The sequence below is a fragment of the Pyxicephalus adspersus genome, chromosome 2, assembly GCF_032062135.1.
Source record: "Pyxicephalus adspersus chromosome 2, UCB_Pads_2.0, whole genome shotgun sequence".
Classification (NCBI taxonomy): Eukaryota; Metazoa; Chordata; class Amphibia; order Anura; family Pyxicephalidae; genus Pyxicephalus; species Pyxicephalus adspersus.
Window position 1 is genome coordinate 9,025,580 of NC_092859.1, and position 19,262 is coordinate 9,044,841.

The window sequence follows — 19,262 nt, forward strand, 5'->3', positions numbered from 1 at the left end:
TCCATTAATCCAGCTACGGATCAGCATTCCTCTGTGCTATACAACTAGCCTAACATTTTTTTCAGTAGGTCCTGTCAACACAAGGACCCGTGTGTGTGTGTGTATATATATATATATATAAGAAAAGTGAACGTATTGGGCTTTTTTGTAGCCTTTGGATAGAAAGTAATGCTGTAAGTAATTGAGCCTTCAGGTGGATTGAATACCGGTTTCTGCCGTTGCATGATATGGTTACTCCCACTGGTTTGTGTTCTGGAAAGATGGTGAAAGAAGCCAATGCATGCAGCTCAGAGGCCAGTGTGTTCTATACACCTAGAAATGTGAAATGCTTGCAGAACCTGGGGAGCAGTAAAGCAGGGGGATCTAAACACATGGGCTGCTGGAAAGGTAGGGTTTTGTATACAGGTGACCCTGTGCTGACAGGTTCATTTGGAACTAAAGTTAAAAACTTGTAGTCCTCTGCCAATAAAGCACCTTCCTCTTTTTACCAAAGTGTGATTTTTCATATACGCTTTCTTTAGTGCATGCATTGTTCAATGTTTACTCTTGACACATGGAAGATGTTAAGAGTAGGATCCAGTTGCTGGGATAATGCAAGTCTAGCATGCACATTGAAGTCACCTGGTCTGTTCGTACCCAGTGACCGAAGAAGTTGATGGTTGCAGCAATAGGTGACTGGATTTATTTGAGAACCTCATTCACTTGCAGTCTCCCCAGGCTCTTTTGGCCGGGCGCACCACCCAGCACTTTTCAGTGGCCACCCCACTTACTGGGTTTACTGGCTCACAATAAAAGGACAGCCACCTGCCTAGAGTTTCTTCCCACCTAAGTTCTGAGTGGAATCCTATTAAAATTATTAATATTATTAAGTATTAAAAACCTTTAGACTGTGCATGGCTCATTCATATTTGATTTACATATGTGGTGCTTTTGCAGCAGTTGGGTTTTTGTTCTTCCTCTTTTTCCTAGTGAAAGTCTGTATAGTCAGCCCGTGCCTGTATAGGATTGCTGAGCACATGTATTCCTTAAAGCAGAACTAAACTTGTTAAGTAACCAGTAAGTATACATAGCATACTTGCTGATTATTGAAGCAACTTACCTCCAGCGATTGCCGGTCCAGGACATCATAGGAAGCGGCCAACTTTATGGTGGACTTCAGAGAGCGCATCGATCTCTTCGGGCTTTGGATGGCCACTGACGCAGGAGTCTCCATAGGCTGGTTCTGTATGAGGCACTACCACATACAGAGACAATCAAAGCCTCACTTTATGGCATACTGTACAGTTAAGAGCTAAAACCAACCACCAGGAGCCATGGCTTTATTTTTTGATTACATCCTGGTGACTACCTGTTGTGTTTTTTTATTTTTTTTTTTATTTAGTTTGGCATTAACTGACTTTCTTAGCAGACCAGAATGGCGTTTGCACACAAAAACAAGCATAGTGTTGATTGTTTGTTTTTCCTTAAGCCTGTTAGGTTGTACATACTGTAATCAGTCACACCCAAATTATAAAAAAGTCCTAACAGAGTCCAAGCCAAGGCACCGGAATAAACAAAGTTCAGTAGGAAAACTCTGGGTACGTGCATAAAAAAAAAACATTCAAAATGAACGGAGAAAGTTGCATATGGCCTTCTAAAATCAGGTTGTGGGATCCGGCTTCCTATTTCAGGAGATCTGGGATGAAGGATTGCTGCAAAGGTTCAAGCTGCAGAATGGGAGGGGAGTTTTCCAGCAAAACATGTGACCTGAGGACCATACTGTACTGTCAATCAACCTTCTGTAGGTGAGGAGAGGCTTTGATCACTGGTGGATTCCAATTCCTGTTCTCTCTCCAAGCCGTACAGATAGTAGAAGTTGCAGAATCACAACCGTCTATTGTGGTGCCACCATTATAGTCTATAGCAGCCTTTCACATTCTTTTGAACATGGTGAAAACTTTTTTGAAATAACTTTCACTTCTTAAGGAATCCCTCAGGGAAACCCTTCTATAATTACTATACAGTATATTAGTTTAATGGTCAGTAGGAAGAATGTGTCGCATTGCTGGCCATTGAAGAATGTCACCTTTACAGATGGCCAAAGATCATTGGTGACACCTAAACTGACCTGAGAGGTGCAAACTGCTCATTGTTTAAGGAACTCCTCTATAGGGGTCCATGGGTTTAAAAAAACTGGTGCCCATATTGAGTAAGAACACAATACAAACATTCCCCAACACCCTAACCTTCCAGGGAGGAGGGGAAATAAATAATTTTCATCAAATTTGGTTAAGAACAAAAATTTTCCCCACATTTGGAAATTTGTTGAATCCATATTGACTCTGCAAGGATTGATCACCAACTCTAATCCATGAGCAATTCCATCTCAGATATATCCACAATGTCACTGTGCACTGATCATCCCGGGCATTTTTTTCAAGCTGAGTGGGAAGAAATTGTAGGACAGTTGCAGCCCCTTTATTGTGACCCAACTGTTCAGTAACCACCGAAAAACAGCCGGGTGGTTAGTGAAAAGTGCTGGGTGGTGTGCATGGGAGAACACTGCTGTGTGTTCTAGCCCATCCATGACCACCTTGCTATTATATATTGTTCGGTCCTGTTGCCATTTTTATTGTATTCAGCTGTCACTGTGCTATGTTGGGCTTTCTGGGCCCTTGCACCTTTAGGCTAGTATGGGCATTTTTGTTTGGGTGCTTTCATTAGATACCTGCCATTCGGAGTCCATTGATTGGTGACCCATGGCGATCTCTTGCTCTGTATGATGTGCAAATTTTTGTCCCAGCTTTCATCCAAAGCATGTTTATTTTTAGGATGTTCTTGTGTCGGGGGCCAGATGCAAGCGGGTCGTTCACCTGCGTATGTTGACATTGCTGGTTGTCACATCAGAAATATGCAGAGCTTGTGTTTGAGTTTCTGCAGTTGGAAGGGAAATGCATTTATTGGATGACAATATTGACTCTCGCCTCCTAACTTTTTTTTGCATGTATATATATTTGAGTCAGTTAAACATTCGGATCCTCCCAATCGCCTATTTTTTGTTTACAACTTTATTTGTATGGTTTTGCCAAAGTCAATAGACTTTATGCAGACGTAACCCTTGCTAAATAGACAATGTCCATTCGATATTCAAATATAGAAAAGGAACTGTGTGTTCAACCTTTGAGAGGGAACAAACCTCTGATAGATTTTTTTACCTGGCTCCAACAAATTGGGGGCTGCTTAGCTTTAAAGCGCCACTCGGGGCTTTTTAATGTTTATTTCCACAGAATTGTGAATATCCAAGGAGCTCTGTCCACAATGCTCACCTTCAGTTTGTATCTCTCCACCGCAGTGCACCTTCTTTATTGCATGATTTCCTACATCTTCTAAGTTTATTAACATCTAAAGCAGAACTAAACCTATGAAATCTGTCTGTTCCTAACTTTTTGTTGAATGTACACTGAACTGCGTATGCTCATATAGCTTCCAGGAATGAAAGTTCTGTGCGCATGTGCAGGAGTTGCATCTTTCCAGTCAGGCCAATTAGGAAGGCCCAAGACCCTAATCTGGAGGAGAACCAGTTTGAGAATTGGCTCTGGCAATGGAGCTAGGGGAGTTAAGTTCGCTTTTGTTTTATTTGTAAGCGCATTGTGACCCTACTTCTCCGCACTCATAGTGTTAACGTCACCTCATCTACTTCACTTTTGGCATCACCGGGACCAACCCCAAATAAGAATAGACCGTAGAAGTCTAAGACTGCATTCACACACACGCGGCACCCCACCGTGCTCTCTCCCCTTACCTTGTATTATAGATCCGCTAGGACGGATCCATGAACAACGTCGGATGAGCGCTGTACACACACCAGATTCTCGTCTGATACCAGCCATAAAGCGACTATCCCATCAAGAATCATCTGAAGTGCGTATGTAGCCTTGGGAGAACCTAGGATCAGAATAATACTGGTCATCATAAATTCAAATGCATAAAGTTCAGCTGGTGGGGGCAACAATGAAGGAAGCCACCAACGAGGGTTTACAGAATTGGGCTTTACAATATGATCTATATCCTGTTCCTGGGTAGCATCAGAAGCCTAATGGTTGACTTTCAATCCTTTAAGGTTTATGTTTTCTTACTCAAATACTTTTATTCTGGTTCAGGACTATTTTAGCGTCTTTCTTGTTTACTGTGTGTACTTGGTGCTTTTTCTGGTCCCCTACCTTGTTTAGTCAGCTGGCGTTCAGCGATATGTTTTATCTGAAAGTCTACTGAAAAGCGTGCAGGGTGTGTTCCAAGTATAGGAAAATGTCAGCGCTGCACGCAATGTCCTGAAGAGTGTCTGTCAGCAGGTCCACTGATGTTACCTAAAACATCAAGCCAAACATGGTTTCCTGTGACATCACAGAATCGAGGAAGTTTTGAAAAGTGGTTAATCGGGAATTACAAAGTTTTCCTTTTTCAGATCTAGCTCCGATGATGAGGACAGAGAAGGGGTGGAGGACACAGCTGCAGAAAGGTCACTGGAGAAATAACTGAGCTGCCATTATCAATTCTCTTCTGAAAGTCCTGGTACTTGCTGATACTGGTGCACTGGTTTTTGATATGGGAAGAGGTGGTGTGGGGGTTTGTGAGATTCCTTTATCCCTTTGCTCTGTGAAAGTTCATTCTTTAGGGAATGCATGAAAAGCCTAATTTTTTTTAAAAGGTTACTATGAAGCCATTCTCCAGGCACACAAATGCACAGATAAAATACATATAATGAAGCGGTTTTATCTGGTAAAAGATCTCAAATAAAATAACCTTATCTGTCTGATCCCAATCTTTTTAATTGCACTCATCTGTTCCGTTGCAGTCATCACCATCTTCCCCTTTTTCCTTGTTTCTGTTGTGACATTTTTGCTAGGCTGATATGACGTAACTCCCATGCAGTCACACAGGAGTTAATTCAAACCCTAACGGGGATGCCCCGGATATCCCAGCATTCTACACAAAGGTGCTCGTGTACAGCTCTGAGACATTTGACAGCAGTCAGATAGGTAAGAATGCGTATTGCAGAAGGACATCGCCTGTCCCTTTCTGCAATAAAGCCCTGCTTCTGGTTTAATGTTTGTCTTTTATATTTCAGTTCAACTTTGCAAAATATTGCTAAAAAAGCAATGAACTAACTGACAGGTCTTCTCTGTATAAGTGCAAAATGAGAATATCTAAGGCATCTCTGGCTACTAGTCTCAGGAGGAAACTTGGTGACATTACAACATTGCTGTGCACTGTTCTCCTTGCTGGAGAGGAAGCTGCACCTGCTGTGCAAGGATCTCCCTGCTTCAGCTTTTTTCCTTCTGTGGATCTGTGGTGCTTCTTCATTCAAACACTATTTATTAGTAGGGTTGCTCTAACCTGAGGTAGCAAAAACCTGTCCCCTTCCTGTTGTTGAATAACAGTTACCATCTTGAAGTATGTGGCTGGCCTGCTTTTGCAGTGTGATGCATCAGAGTGTCACTTTAAAGCCCTATAATTTGTAGTCATTGCCAGCATTTTATTTCCTCTTTGCTCTCAGCCAGCATGCACACTATCTCTGGGTGTTCATCTTTTCAGGAAGGAAGCCTTGCTCATCTGACACAAGTCCGGAAACGTTCATCATGTGTCTATTTGTGACCCTGTGATATTAGGCTGTAATTACAGGTGGCTGTGAATAGCACAGTGTTGTCTATCTACGTCAGCCTTTCAGTTCCTCCCTGCCAGAGGTGCATCCTGACTCTGACCTGTTGTGATAAGTACAGGGTCTGCAGTCATAGGGAGTCACCCTTGGCACAGGCTGCCATGTTTATCTTACCTGATTCTTAGTAAAGTGCCAGTAGAGGTTGTGCTTTTGTGGTTGCAGAGCAATGGATTGTGGCTTATTGCAAATATGCCCTTGTAGACCAGAGGGGTAAAACTTCAGTTGTAGAATAACCCTTGCAGAGATCAGCTACCCTGTGCACAGCAACGGTTTAAGAGAACCTAAAACCATTTTTTGTAACCACTCAGTGTGTGTATGGGGATCTGGCTGATCCTACCAGTCCCCACACCAAAAAACTGCCCAGGTCAACTACAGAAGCCGATCTTTCACTGGGACCTTTTTTTTTTTTTTTCTGCCCCTTTAAGGTGATATTGGAGATGCAAGAGCCCATGCATCTTCAAAGTATGTGTTAGGACACACCGCCTGCAAGCTCTGCCTGGTTGAGTCTCGCTCTCATTCCACAAGCTATAATGGTGGCTAACAGAGGATACGGGAGGGGTTAGACCTCCATAATCTACCTTGTGCATCTTCCTCCTGAAGTTGTATAGATTGCAGAAGTGCGGTACTCTACTGGGAGGCATTCACCACTTTGTACAATATTATTGTTAATATAGTGGTGGTCAGTGGGAAGAATTCCTCTTAGGTTGCTGGCCAGTGGGAAGTCACCCTTACAGATAGCCAAAAAGAATATTGGTGTCACCTAAACTGATCTGAGAGGTGCAAACTGCTCAAGTGACCCCTAGCAACCCCTGGAGGAACCCTGCTTCAGAAACTGATCCATTGCACTCTTTATTAGGAAGGAGCTTGTATCCTTGTACATGTTTACATCCCTTCCCTGACTTAAAGCATCCCACCTTTCCCAGAATCTGGATGTAAATAAGAAGGCCAGTATTCTCCCCATAAATTATTTAGGTTGGGTGGGAAGAAGCTTTAGGCAGGTGTTAGCTCCTGTATTGTCACCCCACTATTCAGTAACCCCCCAAAAACAGTCGGGTGGGTACTGAAAAAAGCTGGGCGGTGCGCCCAGCTAAAATGGGCTGGGAAGATCACTGAATCAGGATTTCTCCCTCTCCTTTATGAAGGAGATTTTAATTTACTTGGGGGTTGCTGATGGAGTAAATAAAAAATAAAGTTTTACTTTAAAGATGGCATAGGGGGTTTCCTTTGGGATAATATTTCCTTTCTTGTCCTGACACGTGCCACCTGGAAAGGAAGTGAGGGAAAATTTGGTATCTGGTAGATTCTCTAATCCTTCTAAATTTAGGAGAAATTCATTAGTAATCCTGTCATCTAGAATTCTTTCTTCTGATTCTGATTGAGTGCAGATCTTTCTTCTGATTCAGTGCAGATAACATCCGCCTAACTTTAGTAGATTTGCAGGCTCTGTACTAACGAATTCTGTTAGTAAAATTTTATTGGTATTCTACATTGGTGGTGAATATTGCAGTAAAAACTGAATTTTATTTATAATTTTTTATTCTTTTATTGGTTTTCAATTTGTTTTTTTGTTTTTTTTTTGTTACCCTCCTGAAGTTCAGCTTTACGCACATATCGGCTGATCTCCTCCTAATCATTGACGTATTGTCATTTAATTGATCCATCCTTCGCAGAATAATAAATGGCAGAGCAGGGACAACCACTGTAATTTCCTGCAGGAGAATGCAGCGTGGTGCCTCCTGCTCTTCCTCCTTTCTCCACACTTCATGGAACTGAACTTTTCTGTGTATACGGCTTTCCAGAGAAGAAACTGTAGGTGGATGGCAATACCTATATTGTGACCAAATTTTTAAGTAACCACCCCAAAAAAGTCATGTGCTTGGTGGAGTGCCCGGCTAAAAAGGGGGGCATGGGAAAACACTGTTTATTGTTGCTGAAAACAATAAAAAAATACTTCAGTGACCTTAAAGGGGAACTTAAGTTCTAATTTTAACAATCCACATTCAGGCAGGTCACTATTGCAGAAATTGACAGGTGATGTCCCTTCACCAATCATTATTCTTACCTGCCTGATGGCCTTGGGTATCTTTTAGAAAAGCTGAGCCGTGGGTTTCAAGGATACCTGGCAATGCCAACTTCAATGAACAGGCCGGGAGTTATGTTGTCCTGGCCAATCAAGATGATCAAATAAAGTCTCCAGTTAGAAAGAAGATGGTGCTGCCCTGCGAGGGAATGGAGACAGGTGAATATTGGGGGTTTAGTTCTGCTTTAATGTACATAGCCTAGGAGATAAGTATTTTCCGGGGATTTTTTTTAAGCTGGTAAGGAAGAAGCTGTAGGTGGGTGGTGACCCCTGTATTGTGACCCAACTCTTCAGTAACCAACTAAAAACAGCCGGGTGGTTACTGAAAGGTGACGGGTGGTGCGCCCAGCTAATAGTGTCTGGGGAGAACACTGGAGTGGTCAGTATGGGATGACCTGTCACTCCGGTCGTTGTAGACTTATTGCAGGATATAAACAGATGTCATGTCACATCTGTACCCAAATGACTTGATATGTAAGTGTAATTTGATTTCCTCCCTCGTGTCCCAAGTGACCATTATTTGCAGGTTATCTCGGCGCTCGTGTATTTTTCAGCTTGATTCCTGCATTGCAGGTACTGTGGATGTGTATGTGAGGTAGCTGGGCTTTCTGTATGCACTTTCATGAATAGCTGTGCTTTAACAGTTAACTCTACCTAAAATTACCCTTCCTCCCTAACACCTATTTCATTCCAGAGCCCTCACTTCCTCTATTCTTTGCATCACTTCTGGTAAAAAGCTGATCTGGGCCGGCTGTGCTTGCTCACCCTTCCTGTAAGAAATAACCTACTTCTTTCTTACTGGTGACAACACCGTGCAGCTGTAGTATTAGATGGTAATGTGCCTTCTCCTTACTGGTGACAACACCGACAGCTGGGTTAGGAAACACATATGTAAGTGTTCAACCCAGAATGTTTTTTAAGCTGGGTAGGAAGAAAGTCTAGACGGTTGGCAGCCCCTGTATTGTGACCCAAGCCAACAACAGCCAGGTGGTTATTGAAAAGTCCTGGGTGGTGCACCCGACTAAAAGGGGCTGGGGAGGACACTGTGTAAGTGGACCTGCCTAGTCCTCAGCGGTTACAATCTTGGAGTAGAGGGGTGAGAAGCAGCATCACATTTCGTGGCAGTCCTCCAGCCACTACAACGAGGAACAAAAAATTGACAATGCTGTGAATATCTTCTCGGCCACCTTTCAGGATCAGCATGTTTGCTCCATTACTGCCTTTGGACTTCTGGCGCCAAGGTGGAGCTGTGAGCACAAAGTCCTCTGAAGATCCAAAGGCATAAAAAATGTGTTTCGCTTCACCTTCCTGGAGCAGCGATATGGTTTTTGTCTCGCTGACCCAGTAAATGCAGAGATCTGTTGAGTGTTACTGGAGATCTGTTTTTCCATGAATGTGAGTTCCTGTGTTTGCATACAGAAGGAATTCCATTGTTGATTAATGATCATTGATCTCTCCAAGTCTTACTTTAATGGTCTCTCCTGCATTTCTGAAACAGAAATAGAACATGGGGGTGATGGTGAAATGTTGTTCTAGCCTAAGGAATGTACAAAGAAACATTTTCTAATTTTTTTTTCCTTTCTTGCAGAGTATTTAAGAAATCCAGTCCAAACTGCAAGGTAAGTGGCCATGTCCCGATACCATGCAACTGTTGTCATGTGTAGGTAGGCAGGGGTTAAGGCACCAGTTTACTCCTCGTGTCGCCATAGCTGCTGCATGGGCCACAGTCCTCTACCAATGGCAGGTGGAAGTGCATCTCCTGGGGCTTTCAGCAGCTCCCCGAGGTGTGAAGGGTATAGAGAGATGTAAACACAGAACAAGATAGAGATGCAAGCAATGCTGGCTATAGCAGAGGCTGATCATGTGGACCTGTCCGACCTGGAACGCATCTGCTGTGATATACCCCGCGGCATCACCGTCTACAAGAAGCAGCTGCGCAATGTGGTAAAGAAGGGGGTGGTGTTATAGCACAGGGCATTCTTGGGGGGGGGGGGGGGGGGGGGGCAGCACTTGGTATCTGCAAAAGAATTCTGGGATTGAGCCCCTTTTCTTAACATTTTTTTTTTTTCTTTCCTGCAGCTTACAGTGTACCTGGGAAAACGAGATTTTGTGGATCACCTAGACCGCGTGGAACCTGTTGGTGAGTGCTCGGTCCAATATATTTAAATATATATATATATATATATATATATATATATATATATATATATATTTAATTTTGTTTAAATGTTTTTTTTTACATTATTTATGTATGTAAAAAGAAAACAATCAAAATAAACAGATACAAAACAATTAGTCAACAGGGGGATGCAAAACAAATGAAACAAAGTTCTTCACAGGGTTACCGATAAAATGATTACAGATTAAAAGGGTACAGCAAGGGTTTACATTTTTATAATTTTACTTTAGCACAGTTATTCTTTAACTAAGTCCTACCTGTCCAGGTGCTTACCAGGTCCACGTATCCATCATGTCACAACCATAGTCGGCCTCATAGCAATGGATATGATTTTTTTCAGCAGGTGTGCAGGGATAATATGAGAGTGTCAGGGTGGTGGCTGCACGGCTCCCTTTGGGTTTCACAACCTATTGGCAGGAGGATGGACAAGCGCGTATAAGGCTTTTGGAAAGGGGGAGTGGGGTTTGTGTTTTAAAATTTACTACTTTTAAAATCTGCAATCAGACAGGGCGGTATTAGGCACAGGACACGATGATTCTCATCCGATTATCAGGCTGGACGAGAATCTGGCTTTAGTACAGAGGCCATTCATAGATCCGTCCTGGCGGGATTGATAAATGACCGCAATGCAAGTGAAGGGGAGAGAGCGCAACGTGGTTCCACTATGTCGTTCTCCCCTCACCATAGAGCATGTATGTACAGAGCTCGTTCATGCATCTTTGTCTTTTGTCGTTGGAAACGATCTTTCATGATCCTTTCCAACAACAGAAGACTGTGCCTGTCCCTTCTGCTTTAAGTATTCTTATCCACCCGATTGCTCTACTTCTGTTAAAATCACTGAGCTGTGCATACATGTTGGTTGTCTGGTTACCCAGCACATCCTGGTTTCCCGTGCGGGTTCTGGGACTGATTGAACTCCACAGGGTTTTCATCATCCTGACCAGTAAAGGTGACCAAATTAAAAGAAGATGGTGGCGTCTGCAATGTGTAATAGGGACAGGTGAGTATCATCTGGGTTTAGTTCCACTGGAAAAATCTGCAACCACATGCTAGGATTTATTGCAGAAAGGGACATGTGATGGTCTTTCAGCAATAACTATTCTTTCCAGCCTGAAGCTTGCTTCTCTCAAAATAGCTGCACATACACAGCCCAGTGTTTGTTGCTGGGATACCTGGCACACAAACTCCCGTGCACTTGTCATCCTGGCCCGGCCAATCAAGATGGAAGATTGCAAAAAGGAAGAAGATGGTGCTACCCGTAAAGTAACAGGGACAGGGGAGCATTGACTGGGGTTAGTTCTGCTTTAAAAATCTGCAACCAGACTGTGTTGCAAGAAGGGACAGTTGTTCTCCCTTCTGCATTAAGCATTGCTACCTGCCTGCTTCTGTCAAAATCCAATTGCTGGGATTGAATGAACTCCCGCGAAGCTGTGCGATATTTACATCATTCTGGCTCAGCTAATCAAGATGGTCAAAATGGAAGGAGATAGTGGCGCCTGCGATGGAATTGGTACAGGTGAGTATAGACTGGGTTACCAATTTACTCACCTCTGTACACCTTATACGATCTGAGCAATATTGCAATCTTTGTGTGGTTAGGGTTTATTATTAGATTCTAAGAATCTCATTCACAGCACACAAGGCAGGCAGTAGTGAGCTGTAAAAGTCCATGCTGACGGGCTTTTGCCTTGTCTATGGTGTCCATTTCTGAATATTCAGAATTTTCTAACCAGGTGCACTCTGAATCCTTCTGACCTGCCTTTGACCACCAGATTTTGCATTCACAGACTTGTATAGGAATGCAAAACCTGTGTGATCCGAACAAAAGCCAATCATCGCAGGCCCTGCGGCAGTCCAAGCATTGTCGCACTGCACGACACTACCTGACTGTATCTTGTGGCACGGGTTATGAGTCAGCACTGGCTGAACAGAAATGCAAATGTTGTGGCAGGTGGAACAGTTGGCATGTTTGTTCTGTCTGTGTGTTTAGGTAATTGGCCGTAGTTGTGTTTTCATTGTGGAGTTATAAAGGATATTTGTTGCTGGGTGGTGTATGGGAGGTTATCACAGCCAGTTAGTGAAGCAGAATTACAATTGGCTCCGTGCACATGTGTGACCATTTGCATTCAGATGTTGTTAAAGTGAGGAGAAAAAACAAACAAACAAAAGAAACAACATTTTAATTGAGTTAAACTGAATTTTGCATGACGGAATGCAGGAAAATCTCACCTAACCGGATGAAACAAATTAATACCATTCAAGTTTTTTTTTTTTAACAAAATGACATTGTGCAGCGGATGCCTGGAATCGTCCTAAATCTCAGTGCAGACTTCATACAAAGCTAGTGGATGAGGGTTCATTTACTGCTTGGGTTCTAATGCATGGTTGTAAAGAAATGACATTTTTCACCTTTTAGGAAAATGTGAGCTATTGAGCTGGTATAGAAGGAATAAAGAAAGAGGTGGTGTAGGAATAACGGTCCTAATTACACAATAATGAAAATACAGAATGTTATAGCAATTCTATATGTTGTATATTAAAAAAAGAAATCTTGTTTGTGTGTAGAGTGGTGTAAGGGGAGATCTTGCTAAATTTGTATTGCTATGATTGCTCCAATTGCTGACATTTCCCTTTCTTCCTGTTCTCATTCACTGAGACGGAAAGCTAAATGTCTCCTGAAGTTTGTGCACAGAACAAAAATGTGATCAGCCAAATGGCAAAACCACCTACCTAATATATGTAGGTTCCCCCTTGTGACGCCGAAATGGTTCTGACCTGTCCAGGCTTGGACTCCAGATTTTATTTAAAAGGTAATTATTCCCACAAACAATTCAACGATAAAAGGGTGCAAAAACATAGGAGGGGGTTTTGCAGTTCAGGGCCTTCCACATTTTCTAAAAAAAAATGTTCTTCATTGAACTCCACAATCACCTTCCATTGCTCCACGGTTCAGTTCCAGTGCATTTTTGGAAGTGGGGCAGGGCTCACTAAAGGGCCTACGAGTGATCCCTTTATCGCTAAGCCTCTGGCTCACTGGTTGTTCCTTCATAGAGCACTTTTGGTAGGTACTACTTCTGCATACTGAAAATACACCCCAAAACACAATTTGTCCCTTATCCCTCCAATCCCTTTACTTGTCCATTTGTCCTGCTTTCCACACATCCTCAAGAAGTGACTGTTCACTTTCTGCCTCATACAGAAACATTTTCCGATCCTGTCATCTAGCCATTGCAGTTTGGCTCTTCCTCCCAGATCCTTACACTTACATTTTTCCTGACTTTTGGCAGCACGGTGGCTCAGAGGTTAGCACTCTGGCCTTTGCAGCGCTAGTTACCAGGATCAAATCTTGGCCAGAGCACTATCTGCATGGAGTTTGCAGGTTCTCCCTATGTCTTCGTGGGTTTCCTCCAGGTACTCCGGTTTTCTCCCACATTCCAAAAACATGCAGTTAGGTAATTGCCTTCCCCCCTCAAAAAAAAAACAATTGACCCTATTAAAGAGTTACGACTATGGTAGGGAAATTAGATTGTGAGCCACCACAGCTAGTGACATGACTGTGGACTTTCTGCATCTCCGTGTAATATGTTGGCGCTATATAAATACTGTATAATAATAACTGACTGTTGTCAGTTTCTCATTATTTATCCCACGCCATCTCAGAGACCGTTGTAAATATTATCCCACGCCATCTCAGAGACCGTTATAAATATATATATATATATATATATATATATATATATATATATATATATATATATATATATATATATATAGTCTCTGAGAAGGGGTGGGATATATAATGAGAATCTGACAGCAGTAAGTTAATATTATTATACAGTATTTATATAGGGCCAACATATTACACAGCGCTGTACAAAGTCCATAGTCATGTCGCTAGATGTCCCTCAAAGGGGCTCACAATCTAATGTCCCTACCATAGTCATATGTCATTAATGTAGTCTAAGGGCAATTTCTAGAGGTAAACCAATTAACCTAACTAGATGTTTTTAGAATGTGGGAGGAAACCGGAAGTACCCAGAGGAAACCCACGCAAACTTCAAACTCAATGCTGATAACTTCCTGGCCGAGATTTGAACCTGGAACCTAGCGCTGGCCAGAGTGCTAATCACTGAACTACCGTGCAGCAAATAAATAAAACTTACATCAATGTTAGCAGAAAGTGTGTGTGTGTATATGTATGTATATATAATATATATATACACTTTCTGCTAACACTGACGTCACTTTTATTTATTAACAGCACAGTAGCTCAGTGATTAGCACTCTGGCCTTTGCAGCGCTAGGTTCCAGGTTCAAATCTCAGCCAGGGCATTATCTGCATGGAGTTTGCAGGTTCTCCCCGTGTTTGTGTGGGTTTCCTCTGGGTACTCTGGTTTCCTCCCCCATTCTAAAAACATGCAGTTAGGTTAATGAGCTTTCCTCTAAAAATTGCCCTTAGACGGTGTTAATGACATATGACTATGGTAGGGACATTAGATTGTAAGCCCCTTTGAGGGACATCTAGTGACATGACTATGGACTTTGTACAGCGCTTAATATGTCGGCGCTAAAAAATACTGTAAATAATAAGTTGTGCACTTTAAAGACCATATTACTGTTGTGCCTGGCTTGCACTTTGTATTCAGTAGCTCATCCACCTGTCCTTTATTTGTAGATGGAGTCGTTTTGGTGGATACAGATTATCTGAAAGATCGCAAAGGTAATTTTGTTGTTCTGAAATGTGTATATATTTTTTGCTGATTGTTACCTTCTGTCACCCTTTATCAGTCCTATTTTATCCTTGCAGCTTAACCCTTAATTACACAAACCAGATGGGCAAACTGAAACCCATTCTATTTAAAGACACCAAATTATGGTGACCGTATAGTATTGAATATATTACATGACAATATAGTTACATACACTAAATGACAATAAGCTGTATTCTGATGTGGTACAGAACTGGATCCAATAGAACCAGGTTTGCGTGAATTTCTCTACTTCTCTATCTCCAGATGCCATAATTTCATGTTGTAGATATCCATCACTCGCCATAGCCATTGGCTGATGGTTGGAGGAGCATCCAGAGTGCTGGTATAGAAGCTTTGGCGGCTTTTCTGCCTTTTTAACATAGAGGAACTTTTGAAATAACTTTCAGGTCTTCAGGGAACCCCTTTTATAATTACTATATCCACAGCCCACTTTCACTGGGAGGAATGCCTCTTACATTGCTTGCCATTAGGAAGAATATCACCGTTACAAATAACCTAAAAATTCATTGGCTACACCTAAACTGACCTGAGAGCCACAAACTGCTTATTGCTGGAGGAACCCCTAGAAACCTCTAGGGGATCCCTGGTTGAGAAACACTGCTCTAGATGCTGCATTTATTTGAAATGGGCGCTTCTCTTTTTAAATCTATCCGAAAAGAAAACACTACCAGTTTACTGCCAAATGAGTGTTTCCATTTTTTTCTACCTGCATACTTCTTTGGATATTGTTTGCCTAAAAACCACAGGCGTGAGTTAAGGAACCCCATTCTCCACCGTCCTCCCCTAGTTGTTCCTCTCCTGATCTCTCCCTATCTCACTTATTCTCTCCACCCCCAGTCTTCGTCACCTTGACCTGTGCTTTTCGCTATGGCCGTGAGGACCTCGACGTCTTGGGCCTGTCCTTCCGGAAGGATCTCTTCATCTCAACGTTTCAGGCTTATCCCCCGCTTCCGGAGGAAAAGAAGCCTCTCACCCGACTGCAAGAGCGCCTGATCAAGAAACTCGGAGAGCAAGCACATCCGTTCTACTTTACCGTTAGTTTATAATCTGTCCTTCTCTATAAACCCTGATTTCCTCTAGTCTGCACTGTCTGTTTCCTTATAATCCCCATACTTACCCCTCCTCTTATGCTGCTTCATCTTCCCTCCTATCTATGCCTCTTTTATTCCCATATTAACTACCCATGTCTTTCTCCAGATTCCACAGAATTTGCCATGTTCGGTGACACTGCAGCCAGGACCAGAGGACACTGGGAAGGTAAGTGATGTACCATGTGCCATCAGTGTATGATACTTTGTGAATATTCCTCCGCACTTTCTGTGTTTGATATATAGTGAATGTAAATCATTTCCCAATGGAGGATACATTCCATGTGATTTTTGATATGTGTTTACTTCGTATTTTGCTTTGGCTGGGACACCACCTTTATCGAGGGGTATTCACAGCCAAAAAGGATGTTTCACAAGCCACTAATTTTTCCTTCCTACTAACTGGGGGGATTTTGTTCTCTTTACATCTCTAAAACTTCACGATAGGCAAATATCTCAGTACAAGAGGCGTGTGTACTCTTACAAGGATCTTGGTGTTGCTTTGTGATCTGTGCAGTAATCCTGTGTGCAGATGCTTCCTGTACTGAAGACCAGTCAATGCTGCTCTCATTTCTCATGCAGGGTGGCTGTTCATGTATTTGCCAACCTCCTGGGTTCTCTGCAGGCAGCTTCTAGTAAGTGGGCCTGCTGGGTCCCTCCTACAGATCTGTGCAGGCCATGTACTTCACTTTAGAATAATCTAGGTTTGAGATAGCATTTGGTGTACACAAAGTGGATTTATCTTCTATTTGACTTTTTCTATTTTTTTGCAATAAAACATGGAGCTTGCTTGCTCCATGTCATCTTTAAATAAAAATGTGAGCTGTGTATATGCAGCTCGGTGTACAATGCCAAAACTGAATAAACTCCTGAATGCATGTGTGCTGGAGTTACATTATCACACCCAAACCATATAAGATGGCCATTGATCACAACTAGGAGGAGCAGGAGAGGAAACAAGATGCATCTGCAGAGATGAAACAAGGACTGGTTAGTGTAATTAAAAAAATAAAAATAAGGCAGGTAAGGGTATTTTATTGCAGAAGGGCTATTGCCTCCTCCTAAGACTATGTACACACTTCAGATGATTCTCGTCCGATAATTGCCTCAGGGCTAGTATCAAATGAGAATCCAGCGTGTGTACAGCGCTCGTCCGACGTCGTTCATGGATCCGGATGGATGAACAATCACAATGCAAGTGAAGGGAAGAGAACGCAGTGGGATGCCCCTCCGTCGCTCTCCCCTCTTCATTGAGCAGAACAGTGCTGTATTTACAGTACTCGGTCAGTCTTTTGTCATTGGAAGAGATTGTGAATGATCCTTTCCATCGACCATTACTGAGCATGTGTACGTTGCCTAAGTAAAGGACCTCTCTGGTCGCAATTAGTAAGTGTTTAGTTTAAAGTGCCTGGAGTTTAGCTTTACAGCAGATCTGCATTGCTGCTGTAGTTAATAGCATCATTGCAGTGCTGGGCTGAGTGTTGTCTATGGGCAGACTGTCTAGGAGTAAGATAAAGTCCAGTTAAAATGCATTTATCAAGAGCAGAGGCTGCAGTTTGTTATCCCACAAGCTAAGATTTAGGGCTGCAATAGACATATAGATAGATAAAATCACTTTCTTCTGTACAATGTAGTGAAGTGACAAGTTTTCCCCTATTTAAGTAGCATTCATTTGGAGTTTCCCAGACCATTGTATTTGTTTGTTTTTCCCTTATGGTATGCAGTAATCTCTGCCCCCTCAGTGACCTTCCACAGCTTTTGCTCCCTTTGGTTCTCTGTGCCATTTCAGTTCAACATTCCTGCTGTAGGAAATGCCACAGGTGTTGATGGATGAATTTATAAATAGATCCGGACTTCATTCACCATTTTCTGAAGTTGTTTTGGTATACACAACACGCCTTTAACCACTTTTAGGAGAAGTACGAATCGCAAAAGGCAGACGCCAGATTTATACCTTTAATAGGTTCTACCTCGGGCACCTTCCAAGATTGTTTTGTCTGGCCTCTGTGCAGCACCGCTCATGTGGTTCTGCTTAAGGGGCCTGGGGGAGAGATTTGTTAGGCAGATGTGGCCAATCAGCAGTTGTGTAAGAGAAAGGGGATTCTGTTGTGGTATTAGTTATGTTTTGAGCTTTTTACATTTCCCAGAGGTTATATTGGAAAAAGGCACAACCATAGGACTGGTTTAATATCACCACAACCCAGTCATTGCCAGACATTGGGGTGATATGGTCACACTATTTATTTCACATCTGATGTTTGCTAAAATATAACTATCACCCAAAAAATAGGGGTGTGGGATGAAGGATCCATAAGAGGGAGAGTGAGTACCAACATAAACCTTGCTATTATTATTAAACAGTAGTTATATAGAGCCAACATATGATGCACCGCTGTACATTAAAGAGAAACTATACTCAAAAGTGCAAAAAAAAAAAAAAAATACCTTCAATCCCGCAGGGCAGTTTGATCTCTCCGGGGATGTCCTGCGTCGTCCCAGCATCCAACCCAGGGCCGGTGCTCCAGGCGCCGCTGTCTTTTCTTCTCCTCCCTGTTCTTCATCCTACATAACCCGACCCAGGCGTAGGATCCGGTGACTGTGCATGCGTGAGATTAGCATATTTTTCTCTTTGCACAAAAAGGCTCCTTGAATAGGAGGCTCTTGAATGGAGTCTCTTGGAGCATCTCAGGCATGCGCAGAAGAGCACCCAAGAGCCTCCCGGGATTCATGACATTCATTCTTGACCTAGGGGATTGAGAATTAGGGGGCCGTGCTGCACCTAAAAAAACTAAACAAAAAATGAAATTTTTACCTTGCATAAAAGATTGTCTACCCTTTTATGTAAAGTGAAAATTCTGAGTTTAGATACACTTTAAATAGAGGTTGCAAATGACAGATGGAGGAGGAGAAGAGCACCCTGCCCAGAAGAGCTGACAATCTAAGAGGTGGGGGAAGCAGAACACAATTATTAACTTTTTTTTTTAAACCTCTCATTACAGTAGGGCAGTATACAATGTTCTGGTCTGTTTTCATGCAATAAACAGCTCCGAGTTTTGGAATTACCAGAGTGTCCACCCCAAACCTTTATTCAGAATGTTTTGTCCTGCCCCTTGCCCACGTTAGGGAATGAAAAATGAGCGTGGATAGCAAACCAGCTGTGAAAATCCTATTCTCTTTATAGTCTGTATAATGTTTGCCATGATGAGGAAAGTGGAAATGGGCACATTGGTCATTTTTCTATATTTTATACTAAAGGCAAACCATTCAATTTTCACTCCATGATATCTTTCCGCCCTCAGGCCTGCGGTGTTGACTATGAAATACGTGCCTTTTGCGCCAAGTCCATGGAGGAGAAGATGCACAAAAGGTAAGAGCGGGTGCAGATTGGAAATGTAGGTTCTGGTTGAGGCTTTTTATTCACATGGGAATTTCTGAATTTCATGTGTAG

General features: G+C 42.5%; 1 protein-coding gene across 1 annotated transcript in view; it reads left to right on the top strand.

Moving 5' to 3' along the window:
• Window positions 1-19,262, top strand: part of ARRB2 (arrestin beta 2) — a 43,061-nt gene that overhangs the window by 5,592 nt on the left and 18,207 nt on the right. Inside the window, exons 2-7 of the mRNA XM_072399423.1 lie at window positions 9,364-9,394; window positions 9,855-9,915; window positions 14,630-14,674; window positions 15,564-15,760; window positions 15,924-15,983; window positions 19,114-19,181. Of these exons, the coding sequence (XP_072255524.1) occupies window positions 9,364-9,394; window positions 9,855-9,915; window positions 14,630-14,674; window positions 15,564-15,760; window positions 15,924-15,983; window positions 19,114-19,181 (462 nt within the window). The remainder of the gene's footprint in view (window positions 1-9,363; window positions 9,395-9,854; window positions 9,916-14,629; window positions 14,675-15,563; window positions 15,761-15,923; window positions 15,984-19,113; window positions 19,182-19,262) is intronic.